The 19,033-nt window shown below is 47.5% G+C and overlaps 1 protein-coding gene across 2 annotated transcripts in view; it reads left to right on the plus strand.

The window, feature by feature from the left end:
• The first annotated feature begins 550 nt into the window (after positions 1 to 550).
• Xylb (xylulokinase) overlaps positions 551 to 19,033 on the plus strand; it is a 40,111-nt gene continuing 21,628 nt past the window's right edge. For both annotated transcript variants that reach the window (XR_006850189.2, XM_046436779.2), the window contains exons 1-12: positions 551 to 706; positions 1,904 to 1,986; positions 3,806 to 3,875; positions 5,820 to 5,900; positions 8,394 to 8,480; positions 9,063 to 9,191; positions 10,211 to 10,276; positions 12,329 to 12,401; positions 13,623 to 13,741; positions 16,801 to 16,882; positions 18,271 to 18,311; positions 18,897 to 19,012. Coding sequence is in view for 1 of the 2 variants with exons in the window: in XM_046436779.2 (XP_046292735.1) it covers positions 650 to 706; positions 1,904 to 1,986; positions 3,806 to 3,875; positions 5,820 to 5,900; positions 8,394 to 8,480; positions 9,063 to 9,191; positions 10,211 to 10,276; positions 12,329 to 12,401; positions 13,623 to 13,741; positions 16,801 to 16,882; positions 18,271 to 18,311; positions 18,897 to 19,012 (1,004 nt within the window). In the remaining variant the exon portion in view is untranslated. The remainder of the gene's footprint in view (positions 707 to 1,903; positions 1,987 to 3,805; positions 3,876 to 5,819; positions 5,901 to 8,393; positions 8,481 to 9,062; positions 9,192 to 10,210; positions 10,277 to 12,328; positions 12,402 to 13,622; positions 13,742 to 16,800; positions 16,883 to 18,270; positions 18,312 to 18,896; positions 19,013 to 19,033) is intronic.

Raw genomic sequence — 19,033 nt, forward strand, 5'->3', positions numbered from 1 at the left:
GCCCGGCACACATTGGACCATCAATACCAGCTGGCAACAGGAATGAATGAGCCCCATCCGTGGTGGCATCATGAGCTCTGATTTTAAATAGAGAATGCGATGTGACCCAATGGGGAAACACTCTGATGAGCTGAGTCTGGACAGAACCTGTCAGGACATAGAGCCTCTAACTCCAGGACACATTTCCTGGGACTCCTCAGTCACCACCATGGTTGAACAGCTGCTCCAGTACCCAAGAGACAGCTCTGGAGGATTCTCAGAACCTGGGCCACCAGAGGGCCAGGCAGGGACAAATTAGGTTAAAGGTGAAACCTCTGGGTCAGGAGTCCTCGGGGCAAGCCGGGCGCGTTAGGGCAGGCTGGTGTTGACAGCAGGTGAGGATGGCATCCCCATGAATCTGGGAGGGAAGTGGGCTGCTCAGGTGGCCGGTCTATTGCACAGGTGCGAAGCCAGAGGCCCAGGCCGGACGCGGTCCCAGCTCTTGTCCCCCCGCAGGCGGCGCCAGAGCTCAAGCCCGCCTCGTGACTCCGGTCCACAGTCCCGCCGGGCGGGGCGAGGGGCGGGCCGGGAGCCTGGGCGTTGGAGCGCGGTCACAGTCACGCCGCGGGACGGACTCACGGACGATCGCTCAGCCGGACCTTTCAGGGACATGGGGGAGCACGTCACTCGTAGCTGCTGCCTAGGCTGGGACTTCAGCACGCAGCAGGTACGGTCGCAGGACCCCACTGCCTGCGGGGCGGGGCCATCGCCTCTGCTACGCCGCGCGGGCTTGCTGGCTCCGGGCCCTGGGATCCCTGGGCCGAGCAGCGGGTGCGCCGCACTTTTCGAGCTTCCCGGGGCTCAAGCGCCCCTTCCTGGTGCGTGGCTGCGGGGCGATGCCCTGCCGGAGAGGTGCGCTCTAGACTCCAGCCTTTCCGGAAACGGCGGGCGCCCCCCGGCGGGACCCAACTGGCACGTAGCAGGGACGTGTCCAGAGAGGGGCGGTTCGCCTGCTGACCTGGGCACTGAGTAGTAGGGACTCCAAGACATTCAAATCAGTGAGGCAGAGAAGCCAACAGACTGGTAGACGTGCGTGCTACGTGTATAACCAGTGACCTGAAATGGATCACCCTTCCAACCGCCTACCCCCATTCTTTTTTCTTTCTTGAAATGGGCACAATGTACAAATGGACTTTGCCCCTCCCTTTGGCCGCCCTTGGATGCACCAGTGTGCTTGGGTCTGTGGACCCAGGACTACTGGCCAGAGGAGGTCTGTGCTGCTTTCAAGTCCTGCAGACAGGCGAGCAGAATTAAAATGTGCCATCAAACTGAGCATGGGATGCCCATGGGACTCCTCTTTATAAGTACTGGGGGATAAATACAGTCAAAACCCCCAGTCTTTAGATGGGCCAAGGGAGCAGGCCTCAGATAGCTCTAAGGGGAATGTCCTGTGGGACTCCAGTTGCCTTGCTAGGCTTCAGTTTCCCCATCTGTCCAGGAAAGGAACTAAATTCCCGAGCTTGGAAATATGCTTCATCGGGACATTAAATGTGTCTAGATCATGATCATGGTTGTTGAGACCAGCCCATGGGCCTTGCCTGGTATCTCAGACCTCTGCAGACATGAGTGACACCTGCCCCTTTGCCTCCATTCCTTGCCAGGCACTGGAACCAGCTCATCTGTACTGGTTACCTTTAGAGGGTCTTGGCTTTTGGCTGTTTGGGGAGCCACGATTCAGGTTCTTCATTTTATTAAATCTTTGGATATGTCCCCAGATGAAGCCTTTGTTGCCATGGCTACCGTGATATACCCTAGCCTCCCAGGGGGTGTTTAGGCTGAACCTTGCCTAGTGATGTTACTAACTCCTGGGCCAATATAGAAGCTGAGGAAAACTCTATGCTATTTTTTTTTAAATGCCTTCCAGGTGAAAGTTGTTGCTATTGATGCAGAGCTGAATGTCTTTTATGAGGACAGTGTGCATTTTGACAGAGACCTTCCAGAATTTGGGTATGTACCTGTGTGTGTGTGTGTGTTGGGGGGCCAGTGGCTTTGGGTTTCTTCCAAAATTTACATTCATGAACCACGGTGTTATGGTTTTGTAAAATTTTAGGAATGGTGATCTTGACAGATCTCTGAGTATCTTTTTTCTCTATACCTGGAATACTTTCTTCTCCATTTCTTCCCAATGCTATTCATCCATTTGCTCATTCATTCCTACATGTCTTAAGTGTCATTTGAAATCTGCTTTGTAACAGACACTGTGCTGGTTGTTATCAGTCCATTTTCTGTTGCTGATGACATAATGCCACAGACTGAGTAAGTTATAAAGAAAAAAAAAGTTTATTCTGGCTTATGGTTCTGGCAGAAATCTAAGGGCCACATCTGGTGATATCCTTCTTGTTTTCAGAGTCCTGAGGTGGCACAGAATATCATGTGAGAGATAAAAAGTATGCCTGTGTGTTTGTGTAGGAACTTTCTCTCTCTCTCTCTCTCTCTCTCTCTTTTTTCCTTTTGGTGCTGAGGATCAAATTTAGGATCTTGTACATGCTAAGTACTTGAGAGAAGGAGTTACTTCCTCAGCTGTTGACACTGTCCCTGTTCTCAGCCTAAGCTTCTAGAGGCCTTGCACACTTCTGCTTTTATTCTTAGAATCCTGCTCAGTGTCACCTGAACAAGATCAGGCTAGCCTGCTGGAGAATAAGAGACATGTCACCTCCTTGCCCTCTTCCTCAGCCAAGAGCCAGCCAGCTAGCAGCAGAGCCCTCTAGCTACTGTTAGCTGACCACAGATGCACCAGTGAGCCCAGCTGAGCCCAGCCCAATGTCTGACCAACAGAATTGTAAGCTAAGTGAGCTTAGTGCTTTCAAGGCACTACATCCCTCTCTCCCTTTTTTGGCATCAAACTTGTAGTCCTCCTGTCTCCAGAAGACAGAGCTTGGATTATAGGCATGCATTACCACACCTGGCCTTGTGTGAATAGTTCTGTGGACTTATACTTTCCTTTCTCTTAGCTATTAGGGATAGAATGGTTAGATCACAAGATATCTAATAGATGGTGTGGATTATGAACCTATTTTAAAATATTAATTTATAGTTGTAAGTGTTGGATTTTATTAAACCAGCTCTTTGCAGGAAGGTCCTTTAGGGGTGAGATAAGGATGAAGATGAGGAGAAGGTTCCAGGAAACTTCCAGGGCTTCCAGTTCAAGGAATTCCTGGTAAGGGAGCACAGTGGCACTCACCTGTAATCCCAGCTATTTGGGAGGCTGAGACAGGAGGATCCAAAGTTCAAGGATAGCTTTAGCAATTTAGCAAGACCTTGTCTCAAAAAATAAAAAAGGACTAGAGATGTAGCATAGCAGTAGAGCATCCTCAGGTTCAAACCCCAGTACTGTGCGTGCATACACATACCTACCCCTCCACCACTCCGGAGCTGCTGTGATAGGTGAGAACTTCCTGCAGATGTAGCATCTCTGTATAACAGCTGTCCCTGACTTCTCCAAACTCATGAGGTTTCAGAGGGCTTTTAGTTCATCCCCACATTCTCCCAGTTCCTTCCTGGCATGTGCACCATGCCTCCCCTGGCCAGACCCTCATGCCTAGAAGATCCTTTCTAAGAATTGCCACCTCTGGGCCACCTTGGGTGACTCCATGCCTTCTCTCTCCATCTTTCCCTCTCAGAGTTCCACTTAAAGCTGGCGGGGACGGGGGGGGGGGGGGGGGGTTGTTCATCAGCCAGTTTCTAGCATCTGCTACCCCAGGCTGGCTTCACTGTGGTCAGCCTGCCCTGAGGCTCCAGCCAACATTCTATCTCTTTCTCCCTGCAGGACTCAGGGTGGTGTTCATGTGCACAAGGACAGGCTGACAGTCACCTCTCCAGTCCTGATGTGGATCCAGGTAAGCACAGGCATCCTTTCCTTCTGTCCCTAGCCTGTCTCACTGATAGTCTTAGTGATTTACTAGGAAGCCCCAAGGTGGAAGCTCATGAGAGCATCTATTGAGACCAGGTCCTCATGGTTTAAGGGAGTCTGTTTGGTTCCTAGGGCAGGTTCAGCCTTAGCCTTTGTGAGAGGACTCACAAAGGACTTCCAGGTACCAGAGTCACACAGCTGCCAAGTTCTGCTAGTACCATATTTATTTGTTGGTTTTTGTTTTTGGTACTGGTGATGGAACCCAGGGCCTCATTCATGCTAGACAAGCACTCTATACAAAGTTAAACCCCCAGACTTTTTTCAAAATTTGAGACAGGGTCTCATTATTCCCAAGCCGGTCTGGAACTTGTGATTTTTCTTGCTTCAGCCTTCTGAGAAGCTGGAATAATAGGCTTGTGCCACCACTCTGAGCTCACCAGTGCCATCTTTAAAATACCACAGAGAAAGCCTTCCAAGATACTTGGAAGTATCAGTCAGGTGCTGTGGTCTGTCTTCTACCTTGAATTCCAAACAGCCCTTGGAATGTTATGCTTATCCCCCTGGACCCTTCAGCTTCAGGGCGTGGGCATTCACACTGGTAACTTAGAGCCTGACCAATCATGCTCAGATCAGTCCCAAATGGGCCTGCCTGCTTAGGACTAACAAGAAAGGAAGATGCCTGTGGCTGGAACTAGTGACCCATGGGGCTCCAGGACCAGGGATGTAGACAGCACAGATAGGCATGATAGGGCTTGGACTGCCTCACGTCCCATGGAGACCAGAGTCTCTGAAACTAGAGGCCAAACAGGCAGCATTTGGTGTATCTGTCAAAAGCTTTTTTGAGTCCTCCGATACCTGTTAACCAATTCCTGTATTAAATTCTTCCTGATAAAAGTAACTAGTATAAGTTCTTTTTTATCAATCTGACCATGACTCATATACTGGAGAATTGGGTAAAGGATAGATTTTAATCTAATAGAAGAGCTGGAATGTATTTCAGAGAGCTGAGCCAAGGTGGGGATTCAGGGAGTTAGAGGCAAGCTTTACTGTTAAGAGGTCTCAGAAATGACATTAATGGCATCTGATATACAAAGGCCTTCATTGGGGAGGCAAGCACAGAAGAAAGATCCAGGCTTCGGTGGGGGGTCAGGGTGATTTCTGGAACTGTTCCTAATTTGTTAGACCCTGCCTAAGGTTTGACAAGCAGGGAGGCAGCTGGCAGCATAGTCAGGGCTGGAGGGAGCCCTCCTAGCATGATGCAGGGACAGCAGGATCAAGCAAAAGCTGGAGTGATTTCTCTGTCCTCAGGGAAGACACAGGCTGAGGTGAATCTGTACTTCCTGCTGTGAAATCTTAGGGGTAGTGTCAAGGTCTGTTGGTCGCACCATTCACCCCACCCATGGTGTCTTGCTGGAAAGATAATTGCAACCAGATATTGGAGGGTGGACCGGGGACTTGTGACAAATGGCCACCATCTCTACCCACATCCTCAACTTTGGGCTCCTAGACACAAAGAGTTTGGGCCTGGAGCCCTCCTTTGACGGAAGAGCTCTCCCCCTGCTTTGTTCTTCATTTCTCTGTTAAGTCAGATCATTAATATGGTGGGTTAAAAAGAAACCTAAATTTAGGCTGTTTTGTTTTGCTTCTCCTGAGTGCTTGGAAGTCCCAAATTGAAGAACAAACTTTAAAGACTTGTGATTTGTGAATCTATTTATTTTAAACATTTTTAGCATAGTTGACCTTTTTATTTGATTGATGCCTACTTGTTTAATTAACATATTCTAGTGCTTACAGATCCTGTCTTTAGGACCTTCTTCCTCTGCCCAGAGCCCTTGCTGTAATGGCAAGCACTGCATTTCCATTTTGAGGCTGTGGCTTACCCAATTCAGTAGTTCAGTGTAGTCACGGTGGATTCTGTTCTTCTTCTCAGGCTCTGGACATCATTTTGGAGAAGATGAAGGCTTCGGGTTTTGACTTCTCTCAAGTCCTAGCCTTGTCTGGGGCAGGCCAGGTTTGTGTGTAATAGCCATGTCGGTCCTCTGAGGGTGGCTGTTGGAGACAATGGCCTGGGTGAGAAGGTGATGGCTCCTTTTGGGACACACATTTGTTGTTAGTGAAAGTGCCTCCAGCTATTTCACCTTAGAGACCATATGACTTACTTTATCGAACAAGGATCTGGGACAGTTCTTATGATGAAGCAGCATGTAAAATAGGACATTTGGTGAGCGAACCAAATAGAGGTCCTCTAAAGAGGATGGAACATTCAACATGAATTTATTATGACTATTTGGGGGCACTGAAATTGCTTTTCTGTTTCCTGGAAGTAAAAGCCAGATAAGAAATGATACTAATGATGGCAGTAATTTTAGTAGTAGGAGTCATAGTCATAATAATATCAAAGAATGCTGACTGAACCTTTAATATGGCCAGGGATTGCACTGAGGAGTTCATGTCCATTATCTTAGACCCTATAGCAATTCTAAGAGGGTACTGGTTATGTTGATCAGCGTAAGAGCTCTGGGCATGCCCAACTTTGTCGTTTATAAGCTGTGACCTGGGGAATGTCACAGGCCTTCTAAGTGCCTCCAGATTCTCATCTGTCATAGAGTTATGTGAACATTATTTTATAGAGAATACTGGGACATAATAAACCTTATTTAATGTTATCTATGGTTTTTATTATTATTGACATTTACCTAAGGACATTGAAGCACACAGAAATGATATCACCTGCCCAAGCTCATGTAGCTGCTAGAAAGGGAAGTCAGTACCACCTCCAGTCTCATCCTCTAGTCCCTGTGCTATGCTGGAGTCCCTTCACTTCTCACTGGGTCACTAGGTTTTTACCTTCTCATTAGATGGACTTCTAAAGAGGCCTTTTGCTTTACCCCTGACCTAATAGGAATTTATTGTTCTTATTCTCATTAAACTAAAAGGATTACTTGGGAATCCATTTCTCTCACCTGGACCCCAGGCCTGGGCACCTGTTGCCTTCCTAGACATCTGTTTTAGTCAACTTTTTTATCAGTGTGATTAAAAGACCTGACAAGAACAACATAGAGAAGGGAAAGTTTATTTGGGGCTCACGGTTTCAGGGGTCTCAGTCCCCTAGCTCTGGGCCCAAGGTGATGCAGAATATCATGGCGGAAGAGCATGGCAGAAGAAAGCAGTTCAGGACGTGGCAGGCAGGAAGCAGAGAGCTCTGCTCTCCAGGGACAACATATAAACCCTCAGTGACCTGCCTCCTCCAGCCACAGCCTGCCTACCTATAGTTACTGCCCAGTTAACACCTATCTGTGGATTAAGTCACTGATTAGGTCCCAGTGCTCATAATCATTTCACCTTTGGAAATTCTTGCATTGTTTCTAAACCATAATGTCTCCAGTCCCCATGACTAGGAACCCTACAAGTGCCTCAAATAGAATGTCCTAGACTGGGTACTCTGTCTTCACCCCATACCTCCTTCTCTTCAGATTCCCTTTCTCAGGGAATTCTCATTGTCCTCTTGTACTCCTTGTCTAGGAGTACAAGCCATGTGTCATCCTTACTACTCCATCTTCCCACTCCACATCCAAGTTGTAAGAAACTCTTGAATCTACCATGTCTCTGCCAGCACTGTCTCTGTTGTCCCAGGCCAGGTATCTGTTACTTCCCTCTAAGCCTCTGCTGCAGCTCCTCTGCCTTCTTCCTACTTTTCCCTGACTCCCATGAGCCCTTTTATACGCTCAGCCCTGGCCACAGCACTCCCCTCCAGACCATGGCTCCTACCACCTTCAAGATGATCCCAGTCTCCTAAGCCTGATTTTCAAGATCCTTGGTGCTCAGGCCGCCTCCTCTCCCTCCATCCCATTGCCTAGGTCCTGCTCTAGCAAAAGGCCCATTGCTTAGAATGCCACCCTTCACCAGACCTGTCAGGCTGGCTCTCACCTGCGGATGCTTTCTCTGTGGAGCACCCATACATCTAACTGTGTCCTAACACTCAGTACCCACTTGACTTATCTATACTCCAACCTGGTTGGGTTCTGTGTGTTCTCACAGCCCTGTCGCTGCAACTCCACAGGGTTTTGTGATTGTACATTTGTATCTTTTCCCCTGACTTAACTCCAATATCCTGAGAAATAGAGTCAAAAATATCCTTTTCATCTATCCTATGTCTGGTGTGATCTAGGGGCTCAATTGATTGAATGAGTAGGACGAGTGAATTTTAGGTAATGTTGCAATCAGTACATTTAAATACAGTTTTACAACAGGCACCAAGATACAGAAGAGTAATTCTTTCTTGGAACCTTACTATAAGTTTTGGTGTGACAGGGCAGAGTTCTTTCCATTTTATTGAAATGAAAACCAAATCTCATAAAGGTGATGAGATCTTTAACTAAGACTTTGCAGAGACAGGCTTGGAGCCCAGTTCTTTGGTGTGTGGCCTGGGACTTTCTGTGTCTCCAGGAGGCTGTGATACCACTGTGTGATCACATGAGCATGTGCTTGGGTTTCCCTTCAACAGCAACATGGAAGCATATACTGGAAGACTGGGGCCAGCTTGACACTGACGGCACTGTCACCAGACCTCCCATTACACCAGCAGCTGAAGGTAACTGTGACCATGTCTGTGAGTCTGAGAAACTTCAACAGAGAGGGCAGAAGAGCCCCAACTCCTGTGGCCTAGAAGTCTGGGGCTCTATGCATTGTTGAGAATATAAGGAGTTGGCTTCAGCAGCAGTTCTGTGGGTGGTCTGTCCTGCCTCCCCAGGTGGAGTTTCCCCACTGTCTCGGCAGGGGGTCAGGTGCTAATGACCTGCATCACATAAGTCCCTTCCTCCCAAAATGACTTTGAGCCATCCTCTGCATGCCTCTCGAGAATCTCCCCTTGGTGCATGCTGTGAAGTCAGGGGCTCTGCCTTCCCCCTTTCTCCTGAGTTCCAGAAGTCCCTGAAAAATCTGCACCTGACTAGAGCTGTAGCTCTTCTCTGGTAGTCTCTAGTGTTGTCTGCTGTGCTCAGGTGCCCTCCCTGGAAGAGCCTTTGCCTTTAGGCCTTCAGGGAGAGACCCCCCGGGGCCAGGCCAAAGGGTTGCCATTGATGGGTCTCCCAAGGGCACATCCTGGGAAGAAGTGCTATACCTGCTCTTTGAGTCAACCATGGAGCTCAATCTGCACCTTTGTGCTTCTTTCCAGACTTGCTTCTCCATCAGCGACTGCCCAGTGTGGATGGACTCCAGCACCACAGCCCAGTGCCGCCAGCTAGAGGCCGCCGTGGGTGGGGCCCAGTCTCTCAGCTGCCTCACAGGGTCCCGCGCCTATGAGGTGGGCAGCCCCCACAATGGGTTGGGGAATAGGGCAGATCTTTTCTCTAAAAATGGGTGTCTAGGAGGGTGGAGTGGTACCCAGTCTCTGTGGGAATCATGTGAAGTGTTGCTGGTGCTACCCAAGGGAGCCAGAATGGGACATGGTGTCCCGGCCTCCTGATCCAGGTTGTCCTGCTTCCCTGGGCACGTACCAGGCCAGGGCAGCCTCTTCCCATGAGTTCCCGGGTCAGGCTGGGATGTGAAGTGAACCGAGGTAAGCTACTCACATCAAGCTACTACTGTACATGGTATGATCATGGCAACCTCAGTCTCATTCTCTGAAACCTGGACATAGCAATTGCACTTCCATTGTATTTTTTATTTTTATTTATTTTTTTTTTGGTGGTAGATGGACACAATATCTTTATTTTCTTTATTTATTTTTATGTGGTGCTGGGGATTGAACCCAGTGCCTCACACATGCTAGGCAAATGCTCTACCACTGAGCTACAACCCCAGCGCACCATTGTAGTGGAAAAGAGTCAGAGAACATAAGACTGTGCAGTGCCTGGCTGACTTCAGCCCCAGCCCCAGGGATCATGTGATTGGCCACCATGGATCATGTGACCTCACTGGAATCGAGGTTTAGGGGATCAACCCAACTTAGGCCACCTGAAACAAGAGGAAGTCGGATGCAGAGAATATCTGCATAAAAGTGCCTCAGTTCATGAAGGCTTGTCCAGTCCTGACAAGTGAGAGGCCCTCCCAGAAGGCCCAGAAGTTACTTCTGTGTCCTTTGGGTACAGGGGGATTGTTTATTGCCAGAGTATTTGATTACCCTAGAACATTTTAAGGATCCAAAGGCTAAAATACACAGTGTGATTGTTCAGCAGAAACTAAGCATTTCCAGATTAGGGGCCTTTTAAAAGTTTTTATTTTACCACCAAATATTCAGTGCATGCTATGTTAAACTCTCTTTATGGAGTTATTTATTCTGTGTAGGATTTTGATTTCTAAGAAGTTGCACTCTTTTTTCAGCGTTTTACAGGAAACCAAATTGCAAAGATATACCAGCAGAACCCTGAGGCCTACTCACGCACAGAGGTTGGTTCAATATTCATGTTTGATTGAAAGTCACAGATACTCAGAAGGCTGAGGCAGGAGGGTGACAAACTTGAGGCCAGCCTAGGCAACTTAGCAGGACTCTGTCTCAAAGTAAAAAATAAATAGGGCTGGGGATGTAGTTCAGTGGTAGAGTGCTTGCATAGCATGTGCAAGGCCCTGGGTTCATTCCCTAGTACTGTGGGGGGAAAAAAAAAGATTACAGTGAGCTGAACACCTCCTATTGTCTAGTGACATTATAGCTGTCTTAACTTTGCAGAGAATTCTCATGTGTTTGTGACAATGATGCTGTAAATAAAACTGCTATGCTTCTAGTCTCTTAAAAGTGTTTTTATTTTTTTATTTTTATTTTTTGAGTTTCTGGTATTGGTTATTCTGAAGATACCAAAACTATGCTTATATAAGAACATAAAGGCAAAAAAAATTATTTGTACCTTTTCTATGTTAAGATATGTTTAGAAGTCAGATGTGGTAGCATATACCCGTAGTCCCAACAACTAAGGAGGCTAAGGCAGGAGGATCTCAACTTAGGAGGATTGCCAGCCTCAACAACTTAGTGAGGCCCCAACCACTTAATAAGACCCTTTCCAAAGGGCTGGGATATGGCTCAGTGATAAAGTGCCTCTAGGTCCAATCCCCAGTACCCAAAAAAGAAGATACATTTAGATACACAAATATTTACCATTGTGTTACTATTGCCTACAGTATTCAGTATGGTGACATGCTGTATAGATTTGTAGCCTAGAAGCAAGCAGTAGGCTCCACCATCTATCCTGGGTATGTAGTATGCTTGGTTTGTGTAAATATCCTGCATGGTGTTCGCACAATGATAAAATTGCCTAATGACATTTTCTTAAACCATATCCCTGTTATTAAGCAGTGCATGACTGTATTCAACTTGCTTTTTTCCCTCATTGTCAGACTGTTGCCAAAAACAACAGCCTTGTGAGAAAAAGAAGTCAGGGGCTCTCATGACCAGAAGGAGTCCGGGGCAGGGGCAGGGAAGAAGTGGTGGGAATTTGGGTCTTTCTGAGACCACCTGAGTAGGAGATCTGGGTGCCTTGGGGCTCTCTGTCCATTCACTTTCCTGTATGGTTGATGCAGGATGGCATGGCTGGTGGGCACTTGATTGGCATGGGTCAGGGTCTTCTCTGTAGACAGGTGGGGCTGGAGCTTTGTGTCTCTAGCTGTGGTCCTTCAACCTGTATCACAGGTTGCCAGATCCTTCCTGGTAGCCCAATTTCCAAAAGCCAGCACTTAATGCTACCCAAGAAGCAGCTCCACACCCTAGCTGTTGATTTTTTCCTTGCAATAAGAAGATGACCATCTCACAATAAACTCAAAGTACCCTTTTAATCTTGGAAATTCACACGCAGTTTATTATTGAATGATTTGAAGGTCTAGGTTACTCTGTTGCATTAGCCATGGGGGATTGCCTCCCCAAACTCTGTGTGTGGAATAAAGGTGGCCTGATGGGGACAGGAGGTGGCAGCATTCTGTCCACTAGTCCTGGAGCCCATAATGCTCATGTGGATTCCTCAGGCTGACATTTTAAGTTCTGTCAGTGATTCCATCTATCACATGATTTTAAGGTCTGGGTTCTTAGGGGACCAGCTTTTATTTAAACATATCCCAAACCCCCAGGAGTATCTTGGTTCATTCTGAGTCCTGTGGTCACATCCTCTTCCCTGTGGAGGAGGAAGTCAGGGCACATGTTTCCCAGCCCATGGATTCTATATGGAAAATCAGCTTCTCTATGCACAGATTTTTCACGGGCTTTTAGTTTGTGTTTTCATTGATCTTGACAGTTCCATGGCCTGTCAGAAATTGCAGACAGTGAGTGCTCTCCCCAGGAGTCAGTTCTTGGAATTCCAGCTGCTCTTATCTGGGATACTCAGTTTCCACTGTTTGCTTGGATTTTGCTCAAAGTTTCCACTTCCCTTCCCAATTTAAAACTCTCTTCCTGTTGTGTCAGAAGTATTCAGTAACTTAAGGTATGTGGAAGCGAGTAATCTTTTACTGTTTCTTTTTCAGAGAATTTCTTTGGTCAGTAGCTTTGCTGCTTCCCTATTCCTTGGTTCTTACTCCCCCATTGACTACAGTGATGGTAAGCCTTAGGAGTTCTGACTGGGTGCTTGTGGGCATATGGGTATGCAGGCAGTAAGAGCCCCATCCACCCTGGGTGGATGCTCATCTTGCAGCTCTCATCATTGGGCAAGAAGGGAGTGTATTAGTTTTCTTTGCTGTGTAACAAATGACCCTAACATTTATAGCTGAAGACCATAAGTATTTATTTTCTCACATAGTGCCTGAGGGTCAGGAATGTGGGAGTGGCTTAGCTGGATGATTCTGGCTCAGGATCTCTCTCAAGGTGTCAGGCAAATTGGCAGCCAGGGAGGTAGTCATTTGAAAGCTTAACTACAGGATTGAGCCTTCCAGGATCTTGCACAGGACTGTTGACAGGGGGCCATAGTTCCTCACAATGTGTCTCCTCTGGAGGACTATTAGTGACATTAGAGAGGAAGAGAAAGAAAGGAATAAAAAGAGGAGGTCAAGCAGAAACTGCATAGTCTTTTTCTTGGAAATTTTGGAAGCAACAAGCCATTGCTTTTGCCTCATTCTGCTGTTCACACTGACCAATCCCAGTAGAATGAGGTGCCCCCTCAAAGCCAGCAAAAAGCAAAGTATCGAGCAACTCAGTGAGACCCTGTCTCTAAATAAAATACAAAATAGGGCTGGGGATTTTGGATCAGTGGTTGAGTGCCCCTGAGTTCAATCCCGGTACCAAAAAAAAAAAAAAAAAAAAGTCCATGAACTTGTAAAATCCATGTGGGCAGATCCATACCAGCTCTGGGGCTGCCTTTGAGGGGGTACCTTGAAACCCAAGAAATAGGGCTGAGGTTGTGACTCAGTGGTAGAGCACTCGCGTAGCATGTTCGAGGCCCTGGGTTCAATCCTCAGCACCACATTAAATAAATAAATAAATAAAGATGATATTGTGTCCAACAAAAAAATAAATATTAAAAAAAAGAAACCCAAGTAATATGTGGAGCAACAGATTTCCAGGCTGCCTGTGGTGTTTGATCTGTGAGGACATTTAGAGGAAGGGATGCTCCATGTGCTCCAGGAATCCTGCTGTCCTCTGGTTCTCTGGTTCAAGAACAGTGTGGTATGTTGCAGACGTTCTATGAATTAAGAGGCCCAGGCACCAGTTGGCTGTAAGATAATTATCTGCTTTTTGCCAATTTTCACCAAAGGTTCTTTTCTCACAGGTTTCTATTTTGTTGTTGTTGTTGTTGTTTGTTTGTCTGTTTCCTTCCTTTTTCAGGTTCTGGAATGAATCTGTTACAGATCCAAGACAAAGTCTGGTCCCAGACTTGCCTTGGTGCCTGTGCCCCTCATTTAGAGGAGAAGCTCGGAGCACCGGTACCATCATGCTCAGTTGTGGTAGGTGCCCCCTTTTGTAACTACAGTTAAATTGGATTTTCTGCCATTACAATCCCCATTTGTGTTCTTTTTTCTTTAGCTCTACAGTGTTATAGTTAATAGCAAACCATCAGCAATTCCTTCTCAGGTGCTTTTCTCACAAACTTGGAAGAATGAAATTCACGGACAAAGGAGGGACCAAGGGGACAGCTCTCGCTGAGTGAGAGAGATCCTAATAGAGGATTGCCACCAAAGTGTACCAATCTAGGGGCTTATATAACTGCTGGGTAGGGATGTTGCTCAAATGTTTATGCTAATCAGGTACCAAAAGAATGCCAAACCTATTGGTCCTTTTATGATAATTAGGTTATCAGGAAGGTGACTTGTTCATGGGTCAGACCTGTGACATTCTGATGATTTGTTCCCTTTTAGCCCTTGAGTTTGAAATTATCTGTTTCCACACAGAGCTGTTCCACCTTCCCTTTTCTTACTTCTCTTGAGTCAAAGGATTTGGGGTGATAATAAGGCTTGGAATGTTTAGACAGAGCCATCCGTTTATATGCAGTAGTGCGCACTTTGCATTTACTTAGAGAAATCTTTTGGGAGCCTGTTGCTATAACTGTCTGCTTGTAGCTTACTGTCTGACTAACCTACCTATTCATCGGGGCTCCTGTAAGAGCTGGCAGCTACAGGGAAGCACTGACATCTGTGCAGGCACACCCATTCATCATTTTACTCACAGGCGTGGACACATGAGGCTTTCAGTTTAGTCTAAGACAAGAATTTGATGTACGTCAAAGTAAAGTACCTGGATCAGCACCTTGCACATAGCAGGACTCAGGGGCATGTATAGATTGCTGGCTCATAGCAGGGGTGAGTTTCAGGGTGATTGCATACCTGAGGAAAAAAATGCAGACTGCTGGAATTCTAGGACTGGGACTACTACTGAGGCTTGAAGCAGGCAGGCTTGTGGGGAAATAGAAATGCCAGGGAACCCGGATGTGCATAGACTGCTTGGACTGAGTTCTAGATCTACCACGAACTGCTTCTGTTTAATCTGTGCCTTAGTTTCCTCATCTGGAACAATGGGAAGAATACTGTTTTTCTTATGGAGCTACTGTGAAAATCAGATGAATTATGATATATTTAAAGTGCTCAAGATGGTGCTTGGTAACATGGGTAAAAAAAAAAAGACTTGATCGTCAGTGTGGTACCACCCAGTTGAACATCCTGGTGGGCCCTGGTTGGCTGGCCCTGTTCTTGGCTGTCCCGGGAGGATAACGGAGTAGAAAAAGTCCTGGGAGGTGCCCTTGGGGTCCTCTGATGGGGTGCACATGGCACATGGCCAGAATAACCAGGAAGAACTCCATGTGAGAGTGTTGGGTGTGAAGGGAGGAGAAGTAGCCCTGAAGCCTGCAGAGAATCATGGAGCTTAGAGGGACAGGCCACCAGGAAGATGGAGTTCGGGGAAGTATTCTCCACTGGGACTTTCAACCACAGAAGCCCTTTTTTTTTTTTTGGAGGATTCTCACTGACATGATGAAAATCACCTTTACCGTTATGGGGCAGGATGTCACAGCCAAACCCCTAAAACACAAAGTGTGCCATGGAGGCCAGTGCACAGGACTGAAGGAAAAACCAGCCCGCCCCAGAGGAGCCAATGGTGCGAGACCCAGCTAGATAGGTCATGCATGTCAGAAGGACAAAGCAGCCTCATCCCCGGGGTTGCCATCCATCCCATGCGTGGCTTTTAGTTTAAGGTGAAATGGAGAGCAGCATTTTGTCCAGGGAAGCAGGCTTTGTTTGCTGTGAACCAGGAATGAGTGACTCCAAGAAGGAGCCTGTACAGAGATAAGCAGTGAGAACTGATTTTTGAAAAGATGCATTTTCATTTGTCAGATATCACACGATGGGGGAAGCCATTATGGCTTCAATACAGGTGTCCCCTGCTGCCCCCTACCTGAGCTGTATCTCCTCACTTTCCATTCTGGGGCTTCTCTGATTGTGTTTGTGTTCTGGGAACTTGGAGGTGCAAGATGTTAACACCCCATAGGACGCCTGTCATGAGTGAGGTGAGGGAGCCTTGTGGATGGTTAACCGCTCCTCCCTCTCTGTCCCCAGGAGGCCATTCCTCAGGTCCATTTCCAGCTCTCGGAGGTTCCTCTGTGGCCTGAGCCTCAGTTGCCCACAGTGATGATTCTTGGGCCAACTTTCCCTCCTTCCCTGTTTGTCTTTTCTAGTCCCCACTCCTGCCTCCTGGGATCACATCCCCAAACAAACCACCTGCATGCAGCCCTGTCTCAGGCTCTGGTTTCGGAGGCATTCTGAATAGAGATATCAGTTTTCCCAGGTATTAGCTTGTTCTGATGGGCATCTAAAATTTTTCTGGCTGGAGCAAAATTTTCTTCCCAGACACCAGGAAATCTTCATTTATTTTAAACTTTTGAAACTACAATATAGTCAAAGAATGGAGGACATGTTCTGTATTTTATAACTGCTTTCTCAAGCATATACGTCTGTTGGGGGTTATCCTATGCTCTTATCCCATAGTGTCTTGTGGTTCCTGGATGGGTCCCCTCCCCCACCACTGCCATTTTTTAGTTTATTTTCTTTAGAACATTGTTCTCTGCACTAGCATATCTGATTATTGATAATCCAGTGGCTGGGATCATAAGTAAGTATGTAAGGTACTGTCAACTTCCATGAGTTTTTTTTTTTTTTTAAACTGGTGCTGTGTTACTTTTTTTGTATGCTCTATCCAGACTTTGGAGCTTACAAAGCAGGTACAAGTTGGGGATTGTTTTGTTCTAACTGCCCTGATTCTCAAAATCCAATAAATGGTCTTCTGTCGGTCCTGATGCTTGTGGTTTCAAACCTGCATTAGGCTCCTCCAGCGATTTGTGAATAGAAAGGACGTGCCTGGTTTGTGACAGGGAGTGATACACCCCCAGGCTTTGCAGAAGATTCCTTCAGCTCCAGCAACCCAGAGCCCCGGAACATTCTCATGGCCTGAGATGTGGACAGCTGTGCTGAGTAGGCGGGATTTATCTCAACAGAGCACACATGCTTTTTCTCCTCAGGGAGCCATTTCTTCCTACTATGTCCAGCGCTATGGATTTCCTCCAGGATGCAAAGTAGTGGCCTTCACTGGTGACAATCCAGGTGAGTGCTTTGGAGGATTTCCCTCTCCAGCTGGACCTGTAGGGTCTATGCTACACTTCTGAGAATTCCAGTTCAGTCTCTTGGTAAAAGCCCTTCTGTGCTGTCCCTTTTGATTTTCAAAACCTGCCTCCTTGTCCCTGCCCCAGTTGGGTCCTGACTACCCTCAAGAACTGCTTTGCCAGTCCGTCTGCTCCCTCCAGGTGAGGGGTGATGAAAGAAGGTCATTGTGCCCCCTCACCCCCAGCCTCTTTTCATTCCAAGCTAATGCCTCAGCTCTCTCTTCCCCTCCTCTAGGACCAGGTTTTGAGTCTCTGCCAGGTCATTTGATCTATAAATGACTCATTTCTCACCTGGACACTTTGTCTCCTTCCATGGCCTCTCTGCTTTTCCTCAAAGGGGCTTCTGAGGTTCCTGGATAAAGACCAGGTGAGCCACACTGAGTAGCACCTTGACCACTGGCCCTCAGCCCCACCCTAGGTAAAGCAGCCCCTTCCTGAAGTGCCACCAAATACCAAATTAGGGTTAAGATTGTGATGCCTCCCCTTCCAGTTTCTTCCTATGCTCATAAATAAGCAGCGGTGTTTATTTGTTGTTGTTGTTGTTGGTTTTTTGTTTTTTCTCATCAACCTGGGCAACCTCATTTTCCTGGTGGTCCAAGGTTCAGCTGTCCCAGAATTTATTTCATTGATCCCCTGTGGATGGAGGTTGGTGTTCTTCTAATGCTTGGGCAGTGTAGACAGCCTGAGATGCACGATCTGCCCTGTCCCTTTGTCACTACAGGATCAGTTCTCAGAGGTGGTATTCCTGGGTCCAAGGCTTCTGGCAGCCACTGCCGACTGCATCTCACTGGAAGAGCTTGAATGTGCCTGTTCTTCCCCCCACTTCTTGTTCAGCCATTTGTCCCTTCACTGAGCATTTAGTGAGCACCTGCTTATATACCAGGTCTTCTTTTAGTACTGGGGTACACCAGCAAACATGCAGATAAGGATTGCTATTGTGGTCCTCCCATCTAAGGTGGGGACAATCTGCACAACCTTGGTCCCTTCCTGTCCACACTCTGCCTTGCTTTCATCTTTCTCTGCTGTGTATTCTTGGTGTCTCGTCCTGGCCCCTTTGGTTCTCAGCACTCCTTAGAGTGCCTGACAGTGGTGTGGAGTTTGAACCCCTTTAGGGAAGAGACTTCCTAGCCCAGATCAGAGTTCATGACCACAGAGACTCTACCCTTTGACCCCTGCAACCTTCTCTTGGGCCTCTGAGCCATCAGCTTGCCCTGCTCCTGTGTTGGAGTGGGAGATAGGGGCCTGTGCTGTTGTCTGGGGGGCACTGTGGTTTGCTTCGTGGTTCCTGTGTGGCCTCCAGCTAACCAGAGGCTCCCCTCCCATTCTCAGCGTCACTGGCAGGCATGAGGCTGGAGGAAGGTGACATTGCGGTAAGGTGACTTCTCATTCCCACAGGCTCTTTCTGCCCTGGGGACCAGGGTACTGGGTCTTAGCATCTTTACTATCTATTAGAGGGTCTTCTGTTCCTTAAAGGGTATGGGGGGTGCTACATCTCCTTCCTTAGAAGGTCATCACTCTTTACTGAGTAGACAAAACCCTGCCTGCTCAGTGGTGACCAGTCTGGTGGGCAAAGTGGCCAAGGGTCAGACATGAGGGCTGAGAGCTCCCCGGGTGAAGAGGAGGATGTAACTCATGCCTTCCTGCATCTAGCAAAGAAGTCATTTGGGAAAAGTAACCACCTACACCATTATTTTGATGCAGTTATGGTAAGTTCTAGAAAGTTAGTAAAGGAGGTCCACAAGAGCCTGGATCTGGGGAGCTGACTTTTGACTCGTCTGGTATGGGAGGGTCAGACGAGGTGTCTGAGGAAGTAGCATTTCATCTCAAGTGAGGCCTGCAATACGAGGAGTGAAGTGATGCAGTCAAGATGGGAGAAGTGCAAAGTACATCACTGGCAGAAAAGAAGCATTTGCAAGCAAAGCCCCAAGCCCCTCACTCTGCCCTTCTTGCCCCAGGTCAGTCTGGGCACCAGCGACACCCTATTTCTCTGGCTCCAGGAGCCCACACCTGCCCTAGAAGGCCACATCTTCTGCAATCCAGTTGACCCTCAGCACTACATGGCACTCTTGTGGTAAGCCTGGGTGTGGGTTGT

This window comes from Marmota monax, unplaced genomic scaffold, assembly GCF_021218885.2.
Source record: "Marmota monax isolate L192 unplaced genomic scaffold, Marmota_monax_Labrador192_F-V1.1 WCK01_AAM20220418_F8-fsc00021, whole genome shotgun sequence".
In the NCBI taxonomy this organism is placed as follows: domain Eukaryota; kingdom Metazoa; phylum Chordata; class Mammalia; order Rodentia; family Sciuridae; genus Marmota; species Marmota monax.